The sequence below is a fragment of the Ooceraea biroi genome, chromosome 1 (genome assembly GCF_003672135.1).
Source record: "Ooceraea biroi isolate clonal line C1 chromosome 1, Obir_v5.4, whole genome shotgun sequence".
In the NCBI taxonomy this organism is placed as follows: domain Eukaryota; kingdom Metazoa; phylum Arthropoda; class Insecta; order Hymenoptera; family Formicidae; genus Ooceraea; species Ooceraea biroi.
The window spans coordinates 17987192-18012680 of NC_039506.1; the positions used below are offsets into that span (position 1 = coordinate 17987192).

The 25489-nt window shown below is 33.4% G+C and overlaps 2 protein-coding genes across 4 annotated transcripts in view; both read left to right on the forward strand.

The window, feature by feature from the left end:
* Window positions 1-815: 815 nt before the first annotated feature.
* LOC105283323 (octopamine receptor beta-2R) overlaps window positions 816-25489 on the forward strand; it is a 150155-nt gene continuing 125481 nt past the window's right edge. Inside the window, exons 1-2 of one of the 3 annotated variants that reach the window (XM_011345976.3) lie at window positions 816-1047; window positions 1112-2358. The gene's annotated coding sequence lies outside the window, so the exon portion shown is untranslated. Of the gene's footprint in view, window positions 2359-4295; window positions 4923-25489 lie in introns of those variants that run through there. The other 2 variants (XR_894655.3, XM_011345983.3) reach the window with 2 other exon arrangements.
* Window positions 9496-11866, forward strand: LOC113561966 (the record flags this gene model as incomplete). The annotated part of the gene is made up of 1 exon (XM_026969653.1): window positions 9496-11866. A coding segment is annotated over one exon (606 nt), but the record flags the coding sequence as incomplete, so codon positions are not given.

Below are 25489 nucleotides of genomic sequence, written 5' to 3' on the forward strand. Positions count from 1 at the left end.
TTACACACTTTTTAAACAAATTCTAAACGAATGATTCTATATCATAGACCATATACTACTGAACCGCTCATTATCTTATTTCCTCTATTGGTCAGAAAGAGAGGCCTGGCGCCGAGTTACAGGAAAGAGAGACATTGCTCGATCACGCGTGTGACAAGAAAACTATGACCTATAACAGTTTTAGTTTCCTTGTTATATCTTCATATCTCACATGCTGTCCTTGTCCCTAAACTCGGCAGCAGTTCCCCACCACTGATGCGCAGTCCAGTAATATATAGTCTATGATTCTCTATAGTATCCCATAATAAATCGCGTCTTAATACTAATAAATATTATATATATTTGCTGTATTTTATTCTTTTCTTGAAAATGTAGTTTTCTTTACAAAGAGGATATTTATCTTACGCGGAAAAATATTAATATACATTGCTATGTTATATTTTTATGTAACATTATTTTAGATTTATATTTGATGTTACATATTTAAAAATTATAAATAGTAATTACATGAACAATAATAAAATTGTTTCAGACAACCTAAATAAACCGTCTCAAATATCTTTATTTTCCCTGTTTTATTCCCTCGAAGAGTCTACAAGTCACAGAGTAGCTGGGAGATGACATATTTAAATTCTGTCAATGATAGCTTACCGGAGTAATTTCCGGTAAGCATTCTGTTCCCCAAAATGCGAAAATTCCAAAATGAGCTCGGGGGAAAGCAAGCACGTTTCCCGCGAACGGGGATGGCAAAGGCGCCCCTTGCGTCACCGGCAGCCAGTCGAACGAGAAGATTGCGCCAGGGGTTGGTCGGGGAGTCGGAAACCCGGGGGTTGCAAGCTACACCGGTCCGCAGTGGTTCCGCGGACAGCGATAACGCCGCTACGTACCTCGCGGGCTCCCGTGGCCATTTTTTCCGCTTGCAAAACTGTACGCGAACCGGAAGCTGTTTCCGCGCCGGATGTCACCGGCCGTTGTCGCGCTCCGCGCCAATTCCGGTTTCGACGTACCGAGATTAGCGAGTCGCGATAAAACACGCCGTGCGTCCGTGTACGTGTATATGCGCGCGCGCGTACGTGCGCATAAACAAAGTCTGATTAAAGATTCTCATTAGATTCTGATTAAACGGAAGCAAATTGCGGCGACGAAGAATAAGGGGATCAACGTTGACGAGCGACAGGTGCAGTGAGGTCGTTTGCTAATTAAGTATGTTACGCGAGTCTGAGGCACACGCGTTAGATTCGACGAAGAGGAAGCGACTGCGCTGGACGAGGACTGTTTGCGACGGTTTTAATAAATGGAAGATGGATTCCAGCGCGATGGACGGATTTAATAATGAATTGACACATGGATTGGCGTCGAAAAGTATCATTCGCTACGTCCTTCTTGAAGATATTGTGTGATCACACGAAGAGAGTTGCATACTTGACGATAACTAGTTACGATGAACGTTTACAACGTAATCGCACTGCGACCATACATAAATAATTTGCCAAGTCAGACTTTAAAAAAAGAAAAAATGTTCAGCTTGTATTTAAATTTGTTTAAGCTTGTAATTAAGTTCGAACTTTTGATAATTGACCTTGAAATTCACTGATTATATTATATAAATATATATAGTTGCATTTTGATTGTAAGTGCTTGGACAGTCTTTGTAATTTTTTGCCGCATTTTATTCACAAGTTTTATCCTTTTCCTTTTTTTAAGAGATTAATTCATCAGCCCGTTAATTTTGAAAATTTAATTTTGAAAACCAGTATGAAATATAAAAAAAGAAAGGAGATGAATCTCAAAGTAAAAAGAAAAATAGAAACTATCAAGGAGAGAGGTCTCACACTATCGCGAATTGTTGTTACATAACTAAAGTGTGCTTTCAATGTTAGCAACGTTGTCATCAATTACTAACTTCATCTACTTGAATCATTAAAACGATTTAATTATGACTAGCTTAATCTGGCCTGTTCGTGCGGCAATTTTTTGAGGATTCAACAAAGCGGTAATAATTAATAAAGCGGGACAGTTGCGTGTGTAAAATGACCAACAAGCGTAAGCCATTTTCTCATTACTCTCACGTGAAGCGTGTTAAATGTGGACGGAATATTCATTCAGTACGCATTGAATCGCTCGTTTGATATTCCTCGGGGAACAGAACGAAGCGATACGAATGATAATCATCTGGTGCATTAATTGCTGCTGCTGATGATTGACGAATGAAGCGAACGGCCGCAACAACCGCAAGAAATACAAACATCATTCACGTTAATACGCGGCACAAGTCGAGGGCAAATCCGAATCAAGAGATGATAGGGGAAAACAAATGTTCGCTTGACGCTATTCTCACGAGTCTGGTGTTTGATTAAGGTGAGTATACACTTCCCATTCATAATGGTATCTTCTTCGTGTAGTACCTCCTAATATTTTCTATCTCATGACATGTTACGGATGCTACGACATGTCTCACCGGAAGACTGGAAAAGTCTCCTAAAGACATCACGCGATGATAACTCCTCTTTCATACGCACACGTGTAATCGATCAAGAGAGGAACAGTGTGACCGTGGCATAATACCTTTTTCAGACTATTTCTGTACCAATCACCAATATTTATCCACTATATTTGTTTATTAAAAGTATGCGATAAAGAATATACAGAGAATATAAAATGCATACGTTATATGGTGTTTCCAGACAATACTGAGTAAAAGGATGATAAATCTTATTGTTAAGCTGCTTTTATTAAAACAGCTTTTATTAAGCAATCCGACGATGCCTGTTTTAAATATTGGGAGTCAATTTTTGAGCTTGTTGAACACTGCTTCAGTATTGTAAGGTTCGGTCATAAAAAAAATTTACCGTAAGTTTTTAAGTTTCGTTTATCTTTTGTTTTATTGCAATAAATGTTCAAAATGACAATCTCCAAGCTCATTACAAGCACCGCACCTTGATGAGATGTCGCAGAACATGGAGTACTTTACAAAAGTTGTTCCATTTAACAAGATCTACTACCGCTTTAAGTTTGTCGCTACTTTCCGGAACTTTTCGGCTACTTATTTTGCATAATATGTTATTTGATTGGGAGCAAGTTGCGATTGAATTTGCTAACAATAACTAACTAAAATAATATATTAATAAATAACAATAATAAAAATATAATTAATATGTATATATAATATAATAATAACAATGATAACAACAACAATAATAATAATAGATATATAATAGCATTATAAATGATAAAGTAATGTAAGTAATACTAAAATTATAGCTAATAATATACTATATATAACACACATATATTAATAAAATCAATTGCACCACTATTATCGGTAATTGCGTGACGTGACTTTCAGACATGCTTTTATCATGCCCGTTGAGACAGAGATCAAGTCGATATAACGTGACGATACAATTGCTTCTGGCGATGTACTTATTTTTTCTCCCACGAAGTCCCATGTTCACGATAGATCGTACAACGTTTTCGATGGAATTGGCGTCAAGGGATTGCGAAGGCCAATCAAGCGGATCGATGTAATTCTTCTGTTTTTTCCATCGGGTTTATGGGCGATTTCGATGTTTCAAATCGTCGTTGTTCTCGTTTTTCTTTCGACAATAAAATCAATATTAAATCATACTCGGGCGGGCGGCAATTAAGTTTTTCTCGCAGATTTGCAACATTTTTTTGCTCCTTTTATTTTTGCCCCTCTTTCTTTTCCATATGCTCAGTCGTCGTCAGCAAATAAATAAATACAGTTCTAAATTCGTCTCCCGAAAAACCGCCCTTTTCGCGTCGCGTCACGTTCGTGACAAATCATCGGACTTGTCTTCCCGTCTTCCCATCGTTCTACTCATCTACAAAATACCTCTGCCCTTTTGATGCATCCGGCAAACGTTTCCAGCAGCATTTTCGGTCCTTCCGCATACGCAATGCAGATAAAAACAGCCTCGAAATGTTTTACGTATGCGGCGCTCATTCCTGAAAATGTTCTCTCGGGAGGATGTAAAGACAACTCTGGGACGTGCTCTATAATGCATTATGGACTGAGGTTTCTTGTACCTGATGCAGCCACGACTACCTCCGTTAATAAGATCCAAACAGAACTGAGCCCTTCCTTAACGGACTGTAAATATGTAAACGTATTAGATGAGTACATATGCGTCAACTTATATTTAGCAACAAGTGAAAAAGAAATTAAAAGAAGAAGAAAACGGTACGCGGTATAGGTGGACGTACTAAATATTTTTACCAAGAAATTCTATCCCGCATGGTTGAGCTAATAGACAATCTCGCAATATCTGTAGGTGTGTGAGGAGAAGCTTAATCAACGAGATGCATCGTTTGCAACACACCGTGGCTCATCCCGAGCGAGCACCTTTTTTCCCTGGAGGTAAAATCGATCGAATAAAAGAGGAGGTTTTTACAGTCAATTTGGCGGCGGTCACCGGGCGCTTCAAATTACACGACGACGCGAAACATCGCTGTCGAAATTCGCATATGACATTCTCTGCTTTAAAAAGCAGAGCACTGCCGTGCGCATGCCGAGGTAGCGCGATCGCGCGAATAATACAATTCGCCGCTGCATTAGACGACGGCAAGGTGCAATGTCAACGCGTCTCCTTTGATTAAAGGAGCGCACTCTTTATACCCGAGGAAGGGTGCGCAAGCCCTTTTGCTTGTTAACATAAAATATGTATAGTCGATCTCGCTGCATTAATCACATTCTCAACGTTATTATACAGTAATAGGGCTGAAAAGGATGTTACGTGATTAATTACAGTAGCGTAAGGATTTACGATATGTACATGTATAAATTATTTAATGTTGATCGAGTAAAAATTTAGACTCGTCGAAATATTTCTGTATGTTTTCGATTTTTATTGTTCTGGATTTTATTATGATATAGGAATGCCTAAACGTGTACAATCCAAGAAGATACACGTACATACACTGTATTGTGTGTGTATGTGGGTAAAATAATAAAAATAAAATTAATAAAATAATTTTAATTATTTTATATGCTATAATAATTTTAATTATTTTATGCTATATATAAAGTATTTATAAATAAGTAAATAAATAAATAAGCATATATATATACATAGCATATAAAATTATTTTGTAAGTTTATTTACTCCAAAAGAGAGATTACCTCAAGATATCCTGGGATATCCTCAAGATATCTCCTAAATGTCCCTTGGATGTCTCAAGGATATCCTTGTATTATTTAGCTATTTTTTTATAGCATGTATTAATATTAAATGTTGTCTTTGAATTTCATTAAAATAATACTACGAGCGTTTGTTTATAAATAATAGTATATAATATTATAGTAATAGTATATAATATAGTATATTAATAGTATATGGTATAGTATATTATTCAGCAAAAACTTTCCATGCCGTAAGGAATATCCAATTGAAATGTAGAGCCTATTCCGCGCTTCTGACGAAGTCAGAAGAAATAAGAAAGTCAGATATCGAGCGTATTAAAATGAAGGTGTCGTTAACCGCGTTCTCGTCGGGTAGCCATAAATCTCGCTCGAATCCGTGATATTTCATGGAACTCGGACGACGGGGCGCCGTTTTGTTCCCGGGCATAATACGAGCGATTGATAACTGACAGCGCAAACCGTGCGGTATTCACATATCGAGCCGCGCGTAAATCCATCGTCAATGTTGAGAAGTTTCGTCACGCACCTCGTTGTCGACACCTGCCAAGGCACGAACGTGTCTTACCCTTAAGTCGTATTCACATGCATTGTTCGTATACAGCCGATAAGATACAAATGAAAAATAGCCAATGAAAAATAGCAAATGAAAATTGTATGGCCAGTATTGGTCAATAAAAAAAGGATTGATTAATTAATGAATTTACTGGCGACATAAAGGAGTCATTTGAAATGAAAAATAAACTATAAGCTAATGTACAAATTACGATAGTGTCGCAATGGCGCGAAATGATCCATAATGTGTCGTAGAATTACAATTTTAATTATTTATTAACGCGTTAATTTTCATGGGTTTTAATTCTTAAAAAAATTCTACTTATCTTGCTGCCTACGTCGCAAAAACTTTGGCCATTGCAAGCGAAATACTTAAATACTGTTAAAAGTAAACATTTTTCAGTGTTGTGGAAATTATTATAAAAGTATTTAATTATTATTTGATATATAATTATTAATTAAACACATTTTATTTCGCTATTTATTTATCATTATAATACACTTGTATTACTCAGCATTTTACAAATTTTTATATTTATTTTTTAATAAATAAATAGAAAGAGTAGATAAATAAATAATTAAATAATAGCACTGATATTTTGTTATTCCCATTATAGCTAATCTTTTAATGATGTTTCTGAACAGGAACAGATCTTTTGTACACAGATCTCTTATCCGACGACAATGTTAGTATTGCTTTCGATATTAACAAAGAAGAGAAAAGAAATTGGACAAAGAAGAGAAGAGGATGCTCCTTCAAAGCTTTCAAAGATCTTCTTTCAGCTATTTTCTTAGGAGTTTTGATGTTCAAGCATTTTTGGTACTAGTCTAAATTTGTTCACGATAAATATTAGATGAAATAAGTAAAATCCGTGCCAGAAGAGGAGGGAACTTCCTTTCGAAGCTTTCTACGAGGATTTCCCCTTAGAGACTTTTTTTTAGGTCTTTAATCGAGCGAATTATTTTGCGCGCGAGGGAGAAAAAGTAGAGTGTGATATAGGCTATCGAGTCGATGGATCTCTCGCCGGCGGCGAATTTTAGCGAAAAAAAATCGCACGGAATTCCTATTCGTGGCATAATTGGCACGATGCGGAAATTCTCCTACTGTAACTGCGGTCTGCAATGCTGAACGTGTAACTGCATCGTGAATTGCGCTCGTTTAATATCGATCGCCCATTGATTTCACGGCGACCGCGAAATGATGTGTATGAAGGCCAGTTATAGCCATTCTATACTATGATAGTTGATGAAAAGCTTATCTATCGTGACCGGCGAGGTAAAATACTGGCGGAACGACTGCAGAGTAATCCGTTCCTTGAAACGGAGTATTTCACACCGCTTCATCGCGATCTATCAATTTCACGCTAATTTAGCGTAAAGTTTTAAACACCGGTTATGTAAACAACTAACATAAAACTTTTTTAGAAGATTTTCATATTATTAACTAGATATTTGTTTATTTATATGTAAAATGATGTTAGATCACAATGTATATATGTCGCAATTTTCTAAAGTTGAAAGATATATTGTAATTATATATAATTGTATATAAACATTACAATATATAAAGATGAAAGTTGTCATTTAAAATAAACTGAAGCGCTCAGTTAGCTAGTTCAAGCTTGAGGTTTTAGTTAATTTAAAATTGTTTTTCTCTTTCTACTAAACTTTTCTCTTTATATAGTTAAAGTAAAGTTCCAATATTGTAAAGGCTATTGCATGAGTTAGCAATGTGTTATGGACTTATTCAATAAGTTCGTGTTCACACAATGCTTTTATATAATTTCAGTAATAAATTTATCAGAATCTAAAATTTGGAATAGAAAATGGAGAGAAGAAAATAAAATTAACCAAAGTGTGGCTTATTATACATTTAAACTAACATTTCGTCTCGTTTCAGACGCGTACGAGTAGTGCTTGATTTATGATTTAAGAGCGTAACAAATGGCACACTTTTATGCACGTGTGCCATTTGCAGCTGATAAGATATAACAAATAAGAAATAAATGTTGGTCTAATTTCGAGCCTATCTTGACACGGCGTGAACTGAACGACCATTGTCGTGGGACCATCCGCAAACTTCAAGTATTGTCCTGGAAACAATGTTAGGAATGCCGAGTTTACAGTAACTTTAGTAATCTGTTTTATACAAATAATAGAAGCTTTCGCTTTCAAGAATTCTTCACAAATGCCCATAAATACGCGCGAGTGTGTGCTTGCACCAACCGCTTCGATTGATCGAGACGGAGCAGGTGCTCCGAGTGGCTTTGTCGTTCTTCGCCAGGCGCTAATTAATATCGCGCGGGTCGCTCGATTTCGCGTTCCCTCGTAAAACCCGTACACCGAGATTGAATCGACCGTATTGGCGGCCGATGGCATCGCCGGACCGTCGAATCAGCTTGCGGTCGTCGCGGTTGTCGCGACGCGATACGCTTGACAGCAATTTCGGACAGGCTTTCGTTAGAACGAGATGGCGCATAGCGGGGGGTACAATAAGTACTTTCGTCCCCCCGAATAGAATCGCGAGAGGCAAGCTTATAAAAATCGCGCGGTTCACGATAACGGCGACAGTCCGAGTTTCTTCCCCGAGTCGGAGTCTCTTAGGTTCGTTCTATCTTGACGCGCGACGATGCGTTCTAGGATACTCTTCATCCTCGTTCTCACCCCCGTGGTAATCTCGGTAAGAGGTTGTCGAAGAATTTTTGAATCCCCCGCAGAGAAGAAGTATCGAACGCGAGTTTCCTAAAGTCCACCAATGTCGACAGAGATTGATTTCAAGAGAGAAAATTTATTTTCTGTATTACCACCTTATGATCGATCGCAATCTCACTTTGATTGGGATAAAGTAATATGTAGATTACTCAAAATCAAATTACTTTAAATTAACTAAATTAACTTGACTTTAATTAACTTGCATTCATTTTTTGATTACGTTTTATATATTTATACGTTTTGCTTTCGATTATACATTTTGCTTGAAGAAATAAGTTTAGAAACGAGTGTTTTTTAACATAAGCGTAAATAAAGAACCAAGTTCCAAGTAAAGTATAAATAATAAAAAAATAAGAATTTCTTTCGGTTTTAGAAAGTTTAGAGCAAACAGTATCGCACTTAACTTTTCAATCTTAAGCAAACTGATTTGTAATTAACATACAAAATAAATTATAAGATTATTAAAAATGACGAACTTGCGTTAGATCTTGTTTCTCGTTATGAAAAAGTGGACTTTGAATTGGAAAACCTACAAATGAAACAATCGGTTTCAGAGACGCTTTATAAAATAGAAAAAAAATATTTACAAGAGTAATTTTAGCATTACATGATTATGATTACAAAAATAATAAATTATGCAGGAGTTTGTCTTTCGTGCGACGTGTTTTGCATCTAAATTTAGTTCTGTGAATTAGCTTTAATTTAAATTATTTAAATTTAAATTATAATGTATATTAAATTACATGCACTTGATAACAAGAAATGTATAATCATAAGGTTATTTAAAACTGTTATATAGCTTTCATTGTTAAAAAAACAAGAAAAACATAATAGGATCTGTGTAAAATTATTGTAGTTTCTTACAACAATTGCGTATCATGAAAAGGTTCTTATATTATCAATATTTCTTTATCAAAAGTTCTTAATATTAATAAATAATAAATGTCGATGATATAAATAATTAATGATAATAAATACCAATATAAATGTGTGTTAATTTTAAACATGAGATTGTATGTAATGCATCGAGGTGGACACATTCATGGTCATGTAAAAAATACCTTTAACAAGTTAATAAGTCAGTGACGAACTTTCGCAAAAATATTGTGCAGCGAAGAGGCCACTACTCCGACGCGGAGACCACTTATAATGATGACGGAACCAAGTACAGTCCGCTGCCTTTCGAAGCTCGCAGACGATTCATTGGTGGTGATGAATCCAAGTACAATCCGCCGCCTTTCCACGCTCGCAGACGATTCATTGGTGATGATGGATCCAAGTACGATCCGCCGCCTTTCTACGACGATGACGGCGGATCCAAATACAATCCGCCGCCTTTCCACGCTCGCAGACGATTCATTGGTGATGATGGATCCAAGTACGATCCGCAGCCTTTCTATAACGATGACGGTGGATCCAAATACAATCTGCCGCTTTTCTACGATGATGACGGTGGATCGAAATACAATCCGCCACCTATCTACGCTCGCAGACAGATCGACAGTGGTGGTGGACCTCTGTTTAATCCGCTCCCAAGTTATAAATACAGAAATATACGGAAATACCTCGAAGACAGTCCATTACCTGTTTATGTATCCACGTATCTACATGATGAGACGGACTCCAAAGGCAATATGGGACTACATCTTTTCTCTTCAGACTCCAGTCATTAGAAAAGCAAATCGAATCATACGAACAAAAAGGGCACCAAAGGCTAAAAGGCGGATTAAGCGTCTGCAGGACTTCTCATAATATCGATATCAATTAGAACTTTCGATGTAACTGATGACATTGCTTGGATTTCGGTTGGAAATCATGAGTTTTGAGAACCGGAAACTCGAAAGATTAGAAGAAAACTTAGAAACAAAAATCATTCTGTTCTTTGTTTGTAAGAAAAAAGTACTTTTGCAAAAGGTTAAAATTTCCGCATTTGTAAATGAAGACATTAGAAATCAGAAGAAAAACAATCAGAAAACTATATTTAGTATTATATTTTTCTGGTATTTTAGTAAGTTTTTTGCAATAATGTTAAGCAGGGTAAAATAGATATATTCACAATATAAAATATATACATAGCATGGAATATATATTGTCGATGCAAAATAGGAGAAATTATATTGCTGTATTTTCTATATTATGAAATTTATCCAATAATTGCATATTGTACTAAAATTTATTATACATATATTCAAATATTGAAAACCATGCTAATATTGTTATTTAAACCGAGAAGAAAATTATAAAACCCTTGTAAGATACTATGGTAATACTAGGACTTTATAAAAGACTGTCATAATAAATTATTATATTTTTAATGAGAATCTAATGTATGAAATATTGAAATGTTACTTATCGATAAATTGTTAAATTAAATTCAACCATAGTAATAAATAATCATGATGGTAGGTATCGTTCCGTAGTTTTCATTTTCTCAAGCGTGATTTTATATTTTGCATCGACGTGATTAAATTGCGAACTACAAAATAAATTATAACGCGACACGATAAATCCGCACTCGAAAAGCTGGTTGCTAATTGTTACTGTAAATATATTGTATCATCTGTTTCATTTTACATTGTGTTATGTATATTTACACACTGACCTCCCTCTGGCAATTTACAATTTAATAAAACAACAAATTTTCTTCATTGAATGAGATCTACACGAAGTAAGTAAATTATTATACATAAATTAAGCATTATACATAAAGTAGCATTTTCCATTAACGCATGTTTAACGTGAAGGGTGCTGAAAGCTTTTCAGGAAGAATATATTTCTATTAAAAGATATAATATTTCTTGAAGCTTTCAACAATTAACAAACAAATAAAAGCAATCGGGAGACATTTACAAATATCGTGGAACAGCATATTCAGGCATTCCTGACTTTGAGTCTCGTAGCAAAACTTGACGTCAAAGTAAGATCGACAATCGCCGCATATTGGTACGTGATTCCTGGGAGAGAGCCGTTATTTCATTTTAAGCTTTCACACAGACTAGTACCATCCATACTTGTTAGATTGGAATTTCTGGTTCTAGCAGAGTTGTCGCAGCTTCGATTGACTTTGCGTCCGATTTTGCGAAGGGAATGCGAATCCAAGACGAGAATTGATGGCAAATATACTAGAATTCCAAGTAGCTGTAGTTTGTGCATGACTTTTCACGACTTCGCAATTTCAGCTGAGCTCTCGAAGTATTCAAATAATAATTGCTATTTGCCACTTTATTACACGTGATCTGTTTTTTTACATTCGTATTAAGATTATTATTATATTAAGATATTAATCGTGCTTTGATAATCACACGAATACGTCGACCGAGGTATTTCTCGCATCTTTAATCTTTTCGCTATTAAAAGGTTCCAATTGTTCTCAGTGAAAATCCAAAAAATCAAGAAAATTGTTTATATAATAATAAATCTCTTGCCATGTTTCTCAAATAAATAAGAATAATAATGTAATACACACACACACAATATAAAATATACGAGGTTTGCTTGATATTGCTTGATATGGTATTGAAATTACATATAAATAGCAGCAGCATTAATAAAAATCTTTTTCCGCAATTTTGCGTCCCATTTCAAACGAACACATGTATCAAGCATCAGCTCGGTACGTTGCGTAGTTTGTGATTGCCAGTCCGCCAAAGAAGACGTATTCAATATTTCCGTAAATACGGAAAAAGGTGGCTCATGCGTCATGAAATTCCATTTCTTGAAAAGGGAAATGGTTACCTGACACAAAGCCAAGTTAGACGCAGAATAAATTGGATCTGCAAATCTTGAAAATGTGACTCGGAGGAAAAGAGTTTTATGGCAATAATGAAGTCATCAGTGCCGTGAATGACTATTTTAAAGAGCCCGGCAAATCATTTTATGAAAATAATATAATGACCATCGCACATCGTTGGGGTAAGTGTGTCAAGCTAAAAGAACTTTATGTTGGAAAATAAATATAATTCAACTTGAATAATTGAATGTCGCTTTCTCTCTTTCTCATTACTTTACTTATCAAACAACCCTCGTACATATGTATGTAGGTATGGAAGCACACACGCACGTGCGTGTGTATACTACAGGATCTTATATAATAAACGCTCGAATATTATTACATTATTGCACGCTACTGCCATTTTGTTATCCCGTTATTATAGCAAAAGTGTTTTTCGACTGGATATCTCATAGCGAAAAATTAATCGTTCGTGGAGACAATCAGATCGAGAAACTCATCATTTTTCAAACAGTCGAAATAACTGATTTTTTTAATAAAAAAAAAGACAACCTGGCTGTTTTCCAGCTACATGTAATGGCGGGAAGCTGCGGAAAGGTCATTGACCCAAATTAATGAAGATTTTTCCACGCGAAGTGTCTCACACTTTTTTTGCACGCTTATTCGTTCTGTTGTACGGCGATCCGTGGCAAGTAGCGTATTTAAAGTTGCCTGTAATGGTAAGTAACACTTTGTCGTTTATAACGACGTACCTGCGTGTGGCTAAATTGGAAAAGTTATTCAGGCCGCCTCGGTAACTCGTTAGAAACTGTTCTACGGCGGGGCGTTGTTCAGAACCGCGCTTTAAAGTGCGCCGTTCTTGAAATGCATTTCCGTGATGATAGTAGCGTTTAGTTCATACGTGATCACGAATGTTCGTGCTCACTAATAGTAGACAATCCCCGTCTTACCCGAATCCTCGGAAATACCTGGTTTGCTCAGCGTTCTTAATCCGTCAAGAACCAATGTTTCAGTTTTAGGTCACAACTCTTCTACTATTAAATAAGGTTAAATAAATAAATTAATTAATGTTTGCTTAAAATTTTTTATTTGGAATTCTATTGAAATCTGCATTAATAAAAGTGATCTTATGTTATTTATATGAATATATAATAAAATATGTCACGTAAAAATTAATTGAGTTTGAGAATTAAATAAGAAATTTTTGAAATATATTTATGACCCTTAATGGAGATTAATAATTGGAAACTTATAAAATTATATAACATTGTTTCGATTGAATTTAATGCATTTTAATCTAGAAACTTTAATTTATATATAATTTATTCTTGCTAACTTAAATCCTTTGTCTTAAACACGAATATTTGAGGGTAATTTATTTAACATTTTTAATTAAAATGTGGCCTTATTTTTAAAATATAATTTTTCAGATGAATAAAATGGAGGATGAATTAAGAAAAAATTATTAAAAACTTTCAAGATTTAATATTTAATAAGATTTATGATCATAAAAATATGTTGTAAATATTTGTATGAAAATAAAAAATAAAACCAATATAAAATTAAAAAATTTTAGAATTTTGTAAGAGTTCTTTGTAATAAAATATTATAGAAACTCTAATAGTTAACAGTACTCAGTAACTTAAAAGTTACGTTGTTTTAATTGATGGTCTAGCATGTGTATATAATTTAATATTATTAGTTTATACGTGGTCGCAAATATTTATGGTACTTAATGGTATTGTAGAGACATACATTTTATTTACCTTATAATTAATAATATTAGTAGTATAAAAGCAGTTTGCAGAATTATATAACATCATTTTAATTATTTTAATTAATTATATTTAATGGAATTTAAAGCAATCTTTATTTTTCTTCTTTTACATATATTACATATGTGTATTTATACACTATTATCGTCTCATTTCTATATACCTATATACATATACATAAATAATACATATACGTATTATCACAGACATATACAATTTAATTTGATTAAATCAATTAAATTAATTAAATTAAATTAATTAAATTATGTCAATCAATGAAGCAACGAATGCGTCAATTTCCAATTTCCTCCTACACTTGATTTCTAGATAACGAATTAACTTGAAATTAAAAACCGTTATCGTTGCAACAGAGCGACAAGATTTAGCTATCATTTTCGATTTTGTAATAACTAGCGTATATTGCAAGTAGTAAATCACGCTTTACTTGCAGAAATTATGCTGCGTACAAGCAAGGTTGTTACGCAAATTGAACACTTCCACAGTTCTGTTAAGTGTACACATCAGACTGCTAATTACACCCGGTAGTTGAGTTTATTGCGTACATACTCATGCATACCTTCCGAAGGATCGAAATTCGAAAATTACACCTTGTTATTGCCTGCGTGCGCGCGCATTAACGTTCCATTTTGCAGTATTGCGATATTACGGACACGTGCTCCTTGCATTATACATATGCGCGTTACGCTCACATCGATTACACAAAACTGCATGACCTTCAGAGAATCAAAACTATTATAATACATTCATTATATGTCTTTAATTTAATTGTAATTATTTTTGCGCATAAAGTTTGAGACGTATTGTTATATTCTGTTTTGATTAATTTCGGTTCTGCCCTAATCAACAAAATATTTATAATAGTCACGTACTCAGACGCGTCAACAATGTTTCGCCTAAACAAACGCTATTTCTATGCAAAACAGGATGCAAAATATGCAAATGCTGGAAAAATTGTGCACAAAAGCAGGTTCATGTTTACGAAGAACATTTCACAGGAGGCAGGCATCAGCATTTCTATTTTGATGTATTAGTCCAACGATATTTCATCAGATTATATTCTTTGATATTGTTATGTCCGGGCTGGCCACCCGGTGTAACGTGGCGGACCGCTCAGCTGACTGTCAACTGCGAGCAGAAGACGCGAGTGATTGAGTGTGTGCGGAGAGCTGATCACGCCCGGACGCAACAATATATTTTATCAAATTAAGGATTCGATCATGATTAAATTTTTCTCTATGTATGCAGAGAGTATCGCGTATGTCTTATATCTATATATAGCCGCTTTATTAAACATTATTAAAAAATGGTTCGGGACTTTTCGACTCAGTTTTTCATAAGAAACATCACTGTGTAAATAGTGGGCGCGAATTAAATTACACCCTGTATACATAATACATATTATGATACACCGCCACCCTTTTTTATACAACACACCAATTATGATAAAATATTTTGTGAATTAGTTATGAAATATTTATTGTTAAAATTATGAAATATTTCCATTTTTGTAAATTCGGTTATTATTTATATAGTCTTAATACTTTTCCTCAAGACATGAGACATGTATATCAAGCATGGATATTTCAGTTTAAAAAATAAAAACTTTCATGGTATAATTTGTGTATCGATTAAACTTGTTAAAAGTTTGATTAACTTAATTAATGCAAAGATACTTTAAGGCAAACTGCTTGGAACTGGTCGACATGCATAATGTCGAAATACAGTCCGTCTCATCCTTATGTATAGTGTCAGAATTATGGGGCAGAATCATGTTTGCTAATAAAGATAATAAAATTTGTTTCAAACAATATTTTCTGTTGACATAGAAGATATGCAGAAATTTAAATAATAAATATTCTTATTTTTACATACTCAATTATTGATTTACAAGTGCGCCCGACAAAGTAATCTTCTTTCATTAATCTTATATGTAAAAAATAATTTTAAAACTGTGTAGTTACAAAAACATATATAAATATATATAAATATATGCATGTAATCTTATTGCATTACTAAATAGAAAACAAAGGAAAATTATACAAAAAAGAAAAAGAATAAAAAGAAAGTGGACGAGGATGAAACACAGACAGCATATTAATTAGAATTAAAAATAACACAGATAATTCAGTTATTAACTGAATTATTGATTAGTTCTAAAATAAAATATTATACATATAATAGCTGTCAGCTCCTCGTCAAAAAACTCGGTCATATCTCGGGTTAAATGTATGTGCGAACGAGACACGTGCAGCATGAGCGAGTGCATATGTACACGCAATTAGCTCAGCTGAAAGCGTTTTAAATTCTCAGACTTCTAATGACTGCATCGCTTGAGTTTCTAAATATTAATTAATAACGGTAAACACGGAATCATCTAACGAAATTATTTTTATTTTTGTTCTGTGATGTGTACCTTATTAAAGAAGATATTAAACGTGATCGGAATTGACGAGTTTGTTCAAATAATTGTTTCCTGACGTGCTTTACGATGTCCTTTCAAAATCATTGCAAAAATGGTGCTGACTGTTGCGTTAATATTAATATATCAATTTAATATTGACACATTAAAATTAATATATTATAATAAAATTGTATGCGATTACAAGCACTTGCTATCAATGTTAAAAATGCATGTAATTCACGCATGTTATCAAGAGGAACAATCGTGTTAGATACACGCACAAACAAAGGAGAAATGTTAATCGAGACCGATTGTGTGTTTTACTTTGATACAAAGTGCTATTTGTACACTGGCGGATTTTCGTGCTGCGAAACTAGACCGATAAGTCTCTGGATGTTAGTGCTATTTTTTATTAAATGGATGACATTTTGCAATATAGCTTAAATTCTACATCTTGAAGAACAGTAAGGAAATATGAAGGTAGATTATAGAACGAGTATTTTAACATTTTAATAACGTCATTTTTATTTTTTGATATATCGTGCAATGATAATTCTGTTCATGAATCATGTTTCCACATAGTACATATTCTTGAAGCTCATATTCCTTCGCTACACAGAGAAAATTCTTTTAGAAGACGGTAGCATTCGTAAACTGAAAAGGTACCGTAACGTAGTCTGTGGTCACGTTTAATATAACATGTGCACAAAAACCTTGCAAGAAAATATGAGAAATTTCCCGTGCGTGTAGTAGAGAGTTTGTATCTCTTATATTAAAAGAGATATATCTAAATAAATGATTATTAATAACTGAGAAGATAAATGTATAACTAGAAAGGAGAAAAAATGTTATATAAATGTACCTTGTGTCTACTATTATTTAGGTTTTATTTTTTGTATTTTAACAAATTAAAGAAACGACAATTTAGTACTAATGTATATATTACACTTTTTGGATATAGACTTTTGAAACTTTATTGCTTTCTTAAAAATGAGGCTAAGTGAAACCATTTACTACTTTTCAGAAAATATGCCTCTGTGTACCAAGGTTTATACGTGGTTTATGCTACTCCGTGATGGTCTAGTATATTGTTCTCTGCTGTAGTCTGTATATTTTTAAATAATGTTTTTCTAAAAGGATATGAATAGAAGATGAAAAGGACTGAGAAGGTCCTCGGTCTTCTGATTTAATTTTTATTTCTTTATTTTATTTTTCTAATTTTTATATATTTATTTATATGTTATTGTTTATTCACATAACTTTATATAATACATAATACATTTAATAAAAGTATATTTCAGTCTCGTAATACGAACTTTGAAATTTTTACTACTATAATGTATGATATATTATTTAATAAAAATTTTTATATGTTATGGATGTCATAAGATATGCTTGCAGAGTATAATAAAATAAATATTTGTTAAATAGCATCAATAAATATTGAGTTAATCGGAAAGTCCGTGCATATCGTTTCAGCACAATTCAAGCGCAGAACTTTGTACAGAATTCATACAAAGTTCTGTATTTAAATTGTGCTAAAAAAATACGGGCTTTCTGGACAATCCAATAAAAAACAAGTATGAGGTGTGGTATTGATCAAATAAATTTTCGCAGATCGCCAGCAATGCATGCGCATTTTGATCAACGTGTTCGACAAAAGGGAAAAGAAAAAACTTTTGATTTTGTTTCCGTTCGCTTTCACACGAGTAAGTTTTGGTGCTCTTGTTTATATCTTTACTTTTATATAGGATGTCTTAGAACTAATAATACAAGAGAAAAGAGGGTGATACGATATCAAAAAATAAATAAAACATGTAAAATAATAAGTTTTTAATAAAAACGGCTTTGAATATTCGCAATGTATACGCATACTTAACTATGTCTGATCTTAACGAAGCTTATTATACTTCGGGGATTACTTCGGGGATACATGATAAAACTAAATGTATTTATTTTTTAACAACTTTATTTTATTATCTCAAAAATTGTTGAAAGTGCTCCTTTTGCTGTATACTTAATTGTGCCTTTCGTGTTAAATTTATATAAATACTTTTCCAGCGTGTTTTGTATTTTCAAGTTTTCAAAATTTAAAGTGATTTTTCTTTTAATTGTGCGAAACTCGTACTATTACATCATCACAGTATACAGTAATATATTTAGCGTGACCCTTATAAATGAAAATGTAGAAGTCAAGTCCGGAAATCATGGCGGCCAAGTTATTCTTCCACTGCGATCGATGCAACATTTGTACCGCGTTCATTTAAAAAAGTTCTCACTTCGCAATTATAATGTACTCAACCGTGTTGAAAAATTAAACGTTTTCTAATTTCGAGAGTTACTGTTGACAAAAGTAAGTAAGATTGGACTGATATAGAAGGAATCTTGCTGTTAGAAGTGTTTGTAAATATATTAAATCCATGCAAAGATGATTTTTGGTTAATTCTAGCTAATTAGAACCAAGTGTGCACGCGTACATAGCAAAAAAATACAAAAATATTTTTCTATTATAAAAAATATAAAAGTACAAAGCCACATAGAATTTTTATTCTATACATTTCCGATTTATTTTTTATATGAAATCGCTTTCTTCTTGTTTATATCACAGTTTCTGGGACGATTTGTATATATTGAATTGTATCTATCGAATCGTTATGTTGAATTTTTAATGTTTTATATTGATCAAATTTATATGGCTTAAACTAATATAAATATTTTCAGCGAAAATTAATTCTCTGGATAACATGTCTCGCTGTGATATAATATTGATATACATATGTATAATTCATATAACACGTACTATTTTATATCAGCATCGCATGCAGATTTTGCGGTGTTTCACATCGCCATCCGCAATATTTCATTTGTTGCGTACATTCGTTGCCGGTTAGTCATCAATGTCTAATACATTGCAATACACGTGCAAAACATTTCGCAAGGCTAGTTTTGTCGGCTCAATTCGTTTCGAGTGAAATCTTTGAAACTACCAGGAAACGAGAAATATGCCGTTGCATAAAAAGTGCGATTCGTTCATTCATTTACTCGTTCGTTCGTTCGTTCGTTCGTTCGTTCTGTCCGCGTGCTCAAATCTCTTTCATGCTTGAAACTGATAAGCCGCTCGGAAATATCCGGATGAAAAAATACGAAAGAGTGGATGCATTTGGCATTTCCATTATTTATTTTATTGTTATTGTTGGAAAGTAATTTTCAAAACTAATGCTCAAATAAGCTTCTATCTAACATGAAGCGGAGCAAGCACGAGGCAACCTTCTTCCGTGCGAAATGCGGAGCAGATTTTGTGGGTGTGTGAGAGAGAGTCAAATTTGCAGTCCACACCCACAGAAAAGATTTCTGGACTTAATGCTATTACTCTTTAATCTATCATAAAATAAGATCGCTATAGCGACAATCATATTTATTATTGAAAAGAAGCATATTTTAATCTTGAATAGAAAATTCGAAAATCTAGATTTAAATAATCTTGGTGCTATCTTATTAATTTTCTCAGAAGGATTTAGATAAAAATTTGTAGCAAGTTCACAATATTCTTGATTTAAGAATATTATGAGATCTAAAAGACATCTTATTCTATTCTTGTAAGAGAATTTGTAGAATCTGCACAAAACGGCCAATATTTATGTGTTGCAATCGAAAATCGGGAAAGTGTTTCTGTGTATTAGAGGATCGAGACGAAGAGAAAAGTCCTATACCGTTTTGCGATATTCGCAATAATAATTCTATACCTCGAGCGGCTCGGCACTCGCCTCCGCGCGCTCTGGATTCGCTTGACTTTAATATTTAATATTTCGATTATTATTGCGAATATCGCAAAACGGTATAGGATTTTTCTCTTCGTCTCGATCCGCTCTACTCGTGTACGGAAGCTGGGGCGATCATTACCGGACACCCTGTATATACTTACTTGAGAAATAAAATTCGAGATAAGACATTTCCATATCTTTTAATATTTCTTGTAGAGTATTGCACTTATTCATTGTAAATAACAGAAACACAGAAATACACAGAAACACTTTCCCGATTTTCGATTGCAACACATAAATATTGGCCGTTTTATCCGAATAAAGGACGGCGCTGAGTCGACGAGCGACTGTGAGAAAATGATGCGTTGACATCGACAAAGCCTACTATAAAGTGGCGCTAATATCAAATTATTCTACATACAAGAATATATAAGCATAAATTTGTATGTTACTCTTGTCTCAAGACAGTAAGACAATCTTATTTAATTCGAGAGAGAAGAATAGAAATTACTGATTTAAATTAAAAATTGTTTTATTTTCATATTTTTTATACTTGTAATACGATTAAATTAGTCAAGAATATTTTTCGTCTTGTTATCAGAAATCCTTTCTGAGGGTGCAGTCACGATATTTTTCGTTTCCTTTGTAAAAACATTTTTTTTGCAAATTTGAAGATTATTGACATTTTTATGATTTTGGATGTACAGTTCATAACAGTTTCATACAAAAGTACGAAACTGTTATGAATGTACGGTTTTAATTTTGCAAGAACATTGAGTGTTTAAATCTTATTTACTACATGTCCATCTGTTCGACGTTCCAATTTCACTAGTAAAGTTCAACAGTTATTATTTCAGTCGCGCGAATGTGTCAAGAGCCCGTGCTCTTCCGTACGAGTTTGTCGAGTTTCTGTCAATCTTTGAAGTTTTAAAAAATATTCTTTTATTCTTAAACTATCTTTAAAAACAACTGTATAGTATTTTAAAATATTCTTAGGCACTCTGAAAATTACCTTTTATTTGCGGTCACAATATTGAAAAAGATATATTTATATGACTATATTTGTAACTAATCAGTTCCTATTTTTTATTATTAGTATTTAACTTTTCGGTCTCAGATATTCTCCAATCAATTATAATAAAAATATGACAAATCTTTATAATAAATAAACCAAAAAGATATGGCAATCTTTCATTATTAATTCTGTTTGTTAGCGATTTATTTATTCTATTAAAATCTCTTATTTTGGACGATTTTTCTACAACCTTGTTATTCGCTTGAATAAATAAATCGATAAATAAATAAATAAATAAGTTTTAAAAATACTAATAAATTGACTGAGATTATTAAATAATGACTGCGATTTTTAATAGCTCAAATGAGGCAAGTAAGAACTTGAGATGCCGTTAATGGTGCGTAAGTTGGAAAACAAATTGCAGATAACATTAATTAATTTCGCAAATGAATGCAGCAATTCTTTTTCAGGAATAATGAAATGAAATGAAATAATTTTTTAGTTTTTTGTAGTGAAAGATCACCACGATTGTTCGACTCATTTAATACTTACTTTAATCCTTTCGCTACGGTAGCGTCAGCCAAATTCAGCAATTCCAAATATAAAAACGAAATAGAATTTACATAAAAATGTTTATATAAATTATTACATAATATTTATTTAAATAAAAATATTTATGTAAATTATTACATAATAATATTTATTTAATTCTTCATTTATTAATTTGTAAAAATTAATATTATTTACTTATATTTTATTTGTTTCGCTGATGACAATTATAATCGGCGGAATCGGTTGGAAGCGAAAGGGGTCGAAGGAATTCGAAGAACAAACCTCATTGATCTTGAGTCCACGTCACAATTTACAGCTCGCTTCCTTGTGGAGGATCTCTAGATTTGGATGCAGGCACGTCAAATTAAATTGCGAGAGGCACAAGTGCCGCTTGCTGGCTAAATGAGCAGATCTGAAAGTACCGACATGAACGACAAAATGCAGCTTTATACGACGGAGTTCAATGCATGGGTACACTCGGAAGTTCCGAGTCGGAACCCCGTTCACGGACGGTGCTAGGAACGACTTCCTCATTTACAGCGTTCCCAGAATGTGCCTGTTAAATGCGGATTGAATGCACTCATCATGCCGCACGTAAGCCGGATGTTCGAAATTTGTTGCTCCAGTTTTAATGTTAAAACCGTAGCACACACGACTGTCTACTATGGTTGCTATCCTTTGGTTACGAACAGCTGGCTAGCGCTTCACTTGAAATAACTGAATTTAGTGATGACGAGGCGGCCTTCACCGTCGCGTATCGCCGTTGATTTCAAGTTAATTTTTAATTCCGAGTCGCTTTTTTGATATTTCTCTGTATTCTGATATTTGTGCAAGGACTCGATTCGGTCCCAGAACACGCAAACAGATTTGTATTAAATTCGACCCATTTCACATATTTCCCAAAAGTCCACACAAATTTTGGTGTTAATTTAATATAATGCGAAAAAGAGTAACATCAATATTATGTAGATAATTTAATGCGAAAACAGTGACATCAATATTACATAGATAATCTATACATATAAAATCCCTATTCTGCTGTCGTTGAATTGATCGGGTACTTCCCGACATACTAGAAACACCAAATTTCGCATGGTGATAGGAGTTCACCCCCAGGTAATGGGAAAATTCTTGAAATCTTTAATTTCAACAATGATAACGCCTGGTGTAGACAGGCGTTTCTCTAGTTTAATATAAAATTAGTAGGAAAATGATCAATTTGTTGTATAATTTATATGCGCGTAATTTTTAACTTCTCTTTTCTTTTTTCCTATTATGAAACACTATATGTTTACTTTAAAAGAGCGATTTTTTAAATATAGACAATACATTAATTAGTTTGCTGATTACGATACAATGCTATAAAATATGAAAAGGATATATAAGTTAGTTCTATCAGAGTTATCACTTCATTTAATTGACATCGTTTTAAAAGAATAGCAAAACAAAAATTAATTTATCACTGACCTGAAAATTTTATTAGCAAAGTATAATATAACATAACGGTGTGTAATAACGTACTGCATTTATCATTAAAATTTCAAACAGATTCATTCAGCCGTTTTCAATTGGTTCTGTTCGCAAACGAATGAATAAACAACCGGATAAGCACACAAATAAATAGTTACACGAACTCAGCTTTATCACTAGCTGTCTAAATGTGTGGATGAAGCTTGTACATATTTACTTTATATTGCATGATTAATAATTTTCACCTGTAGCTCCCGTATTATGGTTAAATCAACGTATAAAATCCAGAGAAATATAAACATCAAAATTATCCTCCAGTTTTGCAAAGACTTAAATATCTATTTGATTTTAAATACGTAAAAGTCGATTTTTTAATATTTGAGAACTCTTTAATCACTAGCTAAAAATATGTAAATTTTGTATAAATTGAAAGGTAATGTAATTAAATATTTTTTGTTATACATTTTTATCAGCCATGTGAAGAAATTTGATAAAAGTTGTATATTTTCGGTAATTATATAGTAGAGAAGAGTCAGCTCTAATCACCTTTATTGTATGTATAAATTATAAGATTACGCGCACACATACGTACGCAATATCTCATAATTTTTATATAATTATGAGCTGCATAATTATGAAGTTATTAATGTATCAAACATATTAATGTATCAAGCATATTTAACACTGAGGTCGAGAAATTGTCTTTCACTCAAAATGAATATGATTTTCAGTCTTCACGACATGAACGAATTGCCCGAAGTATTAAATCTACACGGTATAATTATATACGGCGAATTTAGCCTTGTCCGGTATTATTAAAACGTTCCCACAATGTTATTACAGAAAGTCACTCGGGCGGCATACGGAAGAGCTTTGAATTATATTTGCGGCGGATGCCTTAGTCAGAACTGCATTTTCTTCCTTTCATTCCCAAGCGTTCCTCGCTTCGTGCGTTTCCTTTCTCTCGCCCTGCTTTCAGTTAAGGATGCATCGACATAACCGACTGTGCTTGCTTGTGAAAAGCGTAATAAATTAGACTTTCCCCGGGGGAAATTAACATTCGCTCGCACCAACGGACAAGTCAAGACAGAATATGAAAAGAAAGGAGGAGAGTTGGCGGAAGAAGCAACAGGAAGGAAAGATGAATTGTGATTTCCTTTGGTACAAAATATTTCGAATGTCACACTTGGCGCCGTTTTTAAGTTTCGTGCACTGGCATGCGTGCATGATCTCATATATATACAAAAGATTATATTATAAAATTTTTGTAATAAACAAATATGATTCATTATATTTTTTTATTTTAATAACATATAATAATATATTTAGTAATTTTATATGTTTTAATAATATATTGATTATTACTCTTTCTATTGTAATAATTAAACATCAATTGATTTACAAATTAGGTCCTGAGAATTTTAAGTAAGTATCATATATTTTATTCATTGTCTATATAATTTTATTCATTGTAAAAGCTATATCCCAAAGGAAGATACTGACTTAGTGGATTAACTATATACAAAATCATTCGAATAATATAATATTATTATCGTGAGGTATTTAGATTTTGTAATATTTGCGTATCACATCAACGAAAATTCTTGCAGATAGTAATTGTAACATTTCTCATAATAAATAGGATGCTACTCGAATTGGAATGGATTGAAGTGTGATTGAATAATAAAAAAGTTGTGGAGATTTTTCATCGCGAAAGCAAATCAGTTTATACAAAAAACGATATTTATTCGACCAAATATTATAATAACACTGGAACACGATCATCTCAAAAAAACGAAAAATATTATTCGTTTAAATAAATAAATCGTTCCATTTTATATATCTACCAAGCAATTAACTGAACAATTATTTTTACAATCGAACACTGCTACAACATAATAGAATTAAAGTTGGCTCACTTGCGCCGGGGAAACCGTAGCAATCAGATGTAATTCAATCAGTTGCGCGAAAAAATCAGATCGGTCATGACAACGCGCGCATTAATACTGATTAATTAACGTGTTCATATTGATTCACGGTGCTTATGCTCGCTGAAATTTCCACGCGAGCTGCCGATATGATTCAATGCGCTCTCTGAATTTCATAGTTCACGTTAGCAGCCCCCACTGTTCATTTTCAACATAATGCGACCCGTGATAGCTCCAACGTACGCGCCGGCTGTTACAAACATCGTGCATTAAGCGCATTATATTTTCATGCCACTCTTGCACCGTGTCAGACGAACGGCAGTGTCAGAGGACATTCGTCGGGGGTGGCACTAGGTGTTCTAATAAGTCTGCGGGACGTTAATTAATAAACCGCTTTAATGCGGTGGA